Source organism: Canis lupus, chromosome 20 (assembly GCF_011100685.1).
Source record: "Canis lupus familiaris isolate Mischka breed German Shepherd chromosome 20, alternate assembly UU_Cfam_GSD_1.0, whole genome shotgun sequence".
Taxonomy (NCBI): domain Eukaryota; kingdom Metazoa; phylum Chordata; class Mammalia; order Carnivora; family Canidae; genus Canis; species Canis lupus.
The window spans coordinates 48040547-48044092 of record NC_049241.1 but is presented as its reverse complement, the minus strand read 5'-3'; the positions used below and the strand labels follow the sequence as shown (position 1 = coordinate 48044092).

The 3546-nt window shown below is 41.9% G+C and overlaps 1 protein-coding gene across 1 annotated transcript; it reads right to left on the bottom strand.

The window, feature by feature from the left end:
- Nucleotides 1-249: 249 nt before the first annotated feature.
- On the bottom strand, nucleotides 250-3281 carry OR7A29 (olfactory receptor family 7 subfamily A member 29). The gene is made up of 4 exons (XM_038565373.1): nucleotides 3211-3281; nucleotides 894-1363; nucleotides 440-608; nucleotides 250-319 (listed from the first exon to the last, which is right to left on the bottom strand). The coding sequence occupies exons 1-4, from the start codon at nucleotides 3279-3281 to the stop codon at nucleotides 250-252; spliced, it is 780 nt and encodes a 259-aa protein (XP_038421301.1).
- Between the last annotated feature and the right edge of the window lie 265 nt (nucleotides 3282-3546).

Below are 3546 nucleotides of genomic sequence, written 5' to 3'. Positions count from 1 at the left end.
TGAAATTAAGCATGCTTGTCTACTTGCAGTTTGGGGTAAGCTGCATTTCCATGATATCATGTTTCCATATTTTCAATGATCCTGGACTTTGTGTGTCTGTGTCCCCTCCCAGAGTCCATTTCAGGGGTCCAGCCCAGCCTGGAGCAGGAGAGGGTGTGAGACAAGATTTAAGCTCTTGGCATCCAGACCAGAATCGTCAGTTCTGACCTGGAGGCCAGATAGAATACACAAGTAGGCTTGCAAGGTTATTCACATAGCAGGAGTCTCACGAACAACATTCCTTAGCCAGCTGTGTACATGCAGATCTAGGTGGCCGGTTCTGAGGGGCAAGTCACAAAAACATTTACCCATACAGAACAAATGGCTTTGAGCTTTGCAGTCAAGGGCATTTCTTTGATACCAGGACAATGTCCCTTTTAGAGCTGTCCTTCTGAAAAACCTCATCAGAGCCCTCTTTATATCTCTGTTCCTCAGGCTGTAGATGAAGGGGTTCAGCATGGGTGTGACCACTGTGTACATCACCGAGGCCACTGCACTTGTCTGGTAGTTCTGGGTAGCAGCAGAGCTAAGATACACTCCCAGGACCGTGCAATAAAATAAGGAGACAACTGAGAGGTGAGATGCACAGGTAGAAAATGCTTTATATTTGCCCTGAGCTGATGAAATTCTATGTATGGAGAAAATAATCTTAGAATATGAATAAAGGATCCCAGCAAGGGGACCACCAGCCAACAGCACAGTTGAAACATATAGCACCGTGTCATTAAGAAATGTATCAGAACAGGCAAGTTGGATCATCTGATGAAGTTCACAGAAAAAGTGGGGTATTTCCACTTCTCTACAGAAGGACAGCCTCAATATCATTAAGCTCTGTAATAAGGAATTCAGGACACTCATGATCCAGGACACCAGAACAAGCAGTCCACAGAGCTGGGGGTTCATGATGACCGTGTAGTGCAGGGGGTGACAGATGGCCACGTAGCGGTCATAGGCCATCACAGCCAAGAGAAAGTCATCCCAGCCTGCAAATAATGTGGATAAAAAGATCTGGCTGATACATCCTGTATAAGTTATAATATTGTTCTGTGTCTGTATATGCACCAACATCTTTGGGACGATGGTAGAGGTGACACAGATGTCTAGAAAGGAGAGGTTGGAGAGGAAGAGGTACATGGGGGTGTGGAGGTGGGAGTCAGAGCTGACAGTTAAGATGATGAGTATGTTTCCAAACACAGTAGTCAGGTAAATGGAGAGGAAAAGCCCAAATATGAGGGGCTGTAGTTCTGGTTTGTTTGTTAATCCCAGAAGAAGAAATCGTGAAATTTGTGTATCATTTCCTGGTCCCATGTGGTGGTCTTGATGACTACAAGTTAGGGGGAAAAAGATGAATTTTAATACAAATGTGCATTAGTAACATGGCAGAAATGCTATAATTATAATGAGGAAAGTTATATGGGGGGAAGCAGGCATAAAAAAGTGGATGGGATGTTCTCTTTACTGGGAGCTCAAGGGGACCTAAAACAAGGTGACACTTGAGGAGAGACCACAGGAAGTCTGCATGGGAGACAAGAGATTACCTGGGGATGGTTGTGCCTTGTAAGAGAAAGAACCGGTGCAAAGGCCATGAGGAAGTCACCTGTTTCAGATATCTAGGACTCAAAATGGAGCCAGTGTGGTCAGAAGATGGAATAAGAGGGAGAGTGATGAGAGATGTTGTCAGTGAATGTTGAGGAATAAGGTGGCCTCCCCACTGTAGCTGAGATTTCAAGATACAGGGAGTCCTTCATTCACATAGTGTTTCTTGCACTTCAGTAATTTGTTTCTAAGGAATACTGTCAATAAAAAAGGATCCTTTCTGTATTACCAAGTATTGGTTAAGACCCTGGAGTCTGTATTTTAAGGGTCCTATATTGCGCACTATAGACTCCTGGGGCTATGTGACTACCAAGCTCTTCTCAGCCCCAGCTACAATATTTAGGAAAGAAATGGTATTAGTCCCTGGGAGGTCCCTAAGACATCATGGTGATGAAAAAGTTTCCCTGGTTCTGGCTGCATTCCAACCCTAGGTATATCCCCTTGATGCACAGAATAACTAATAAAAGATGCAAAAAGTAATTTCTCCAGAAGAGGAAAGAGTGACATATTTATTGTGTTAAGACACCATACTGTACTAACATCTTCTAGAAATATGAGTAAAAGGGGGACACCTGGGTGGCTCAGACAGTTAAGTGTCTGCTTTCAGCTTGGGTCATGATCCCAGAGTTCTGGAATTGAGCCCCACATTGGGCTGTCTGCTCTGTAGGGAGGCTGCTTCTCCCTTTCCCTCTGCCTGCAGCTCCATCTACTTGTGCACTCTTTCTCTGTATCTCTCTCTCTGTGTCAAAAAAAATAAAATCTTAAAAAAGAAATATGAGTAAAAAGAATAAATCCACAAATGACCCAAGAAAATATGCAATGTACCAAAATAGTGGATATTTATCAAGATGAAATAGTAGAAGACTTTTCAAAATTATATTAAATGCAAAATTTTGGAAACAGGGAATGATTTTTGAACTTTGGATCTACTACACATTAGCTGTTTGGATTTGGGAAGACAACCTATTTATTCAGAATAGTGGGGGTAGTGGTACTTATCCTCCTTAGGTAGTTGACTGATTGAGTCCATATATATAAAAAGTTGAGCATGGTTCCTTCCTTTAAGTACATGAATGATTGTTCTTCAGTCATGTTTGTATGTGTGTGTACATATATATGGATTTGTGTGTTTGCATGTACATACATGCTTGATCATAATGTAAAAGGCATATTCACTGTGGATGGTTAAAAAAAATGGGATCTAATGCAGTAAAGGAAAAAATGATTTTAATAGAAAGACGGTGCCTGCTAATATGGGGAAAACAGTATGAATGTAGAGTCCATCAGAAGACCAGGTTGCAGAGGGACAAGGCAGTCAACGTGGGTGCTGATGTGACGTCAGACTCCAGGAAGCCCACACTGATTGCTCCACTGGTCTCATCATAGGGTCCACCTCAGGACCCTGATCTAATTATTACTCCTGTCCCTAAGCCCTGTTTATTTGACCACACTGGTTTTTGTGTGGACAAGAGTAGATAAGGCTGGCTTCTTTTACTTTCCTTGGTGGCATTTGTTCCTTTTTTTTTTTATCTTGGGCTTTGGGTTTGATCTTTGATACATCAAATGAGTACTCACCTGTCTTGGTTCTCCTTTCCTTGTCTGCCATGCAGAAACCTTTTCAAACCATACTCTGCAAAATCTAGCATGTTCCATGACAATCTATCCCCTTTCTGTATACGACTTATGGTTGAAGACCTTGTGTCATATGAGCATTTATTGCCCTGTTCTCCATTTTAATGTATGATCCAGGGAGCAGCAGCCTCACCTGCTTTGTTCACCTCTTTGTGTTCATAAAGGTGTGCATTTGTATAGAAACAAGTATTTAAAAAAATGGGCATTCATTAAATAGAAAGAATGGTAGGGAAAATAAAATCATGTTAAATATGGTGGTTTCCAATAACTGTCTTGAAC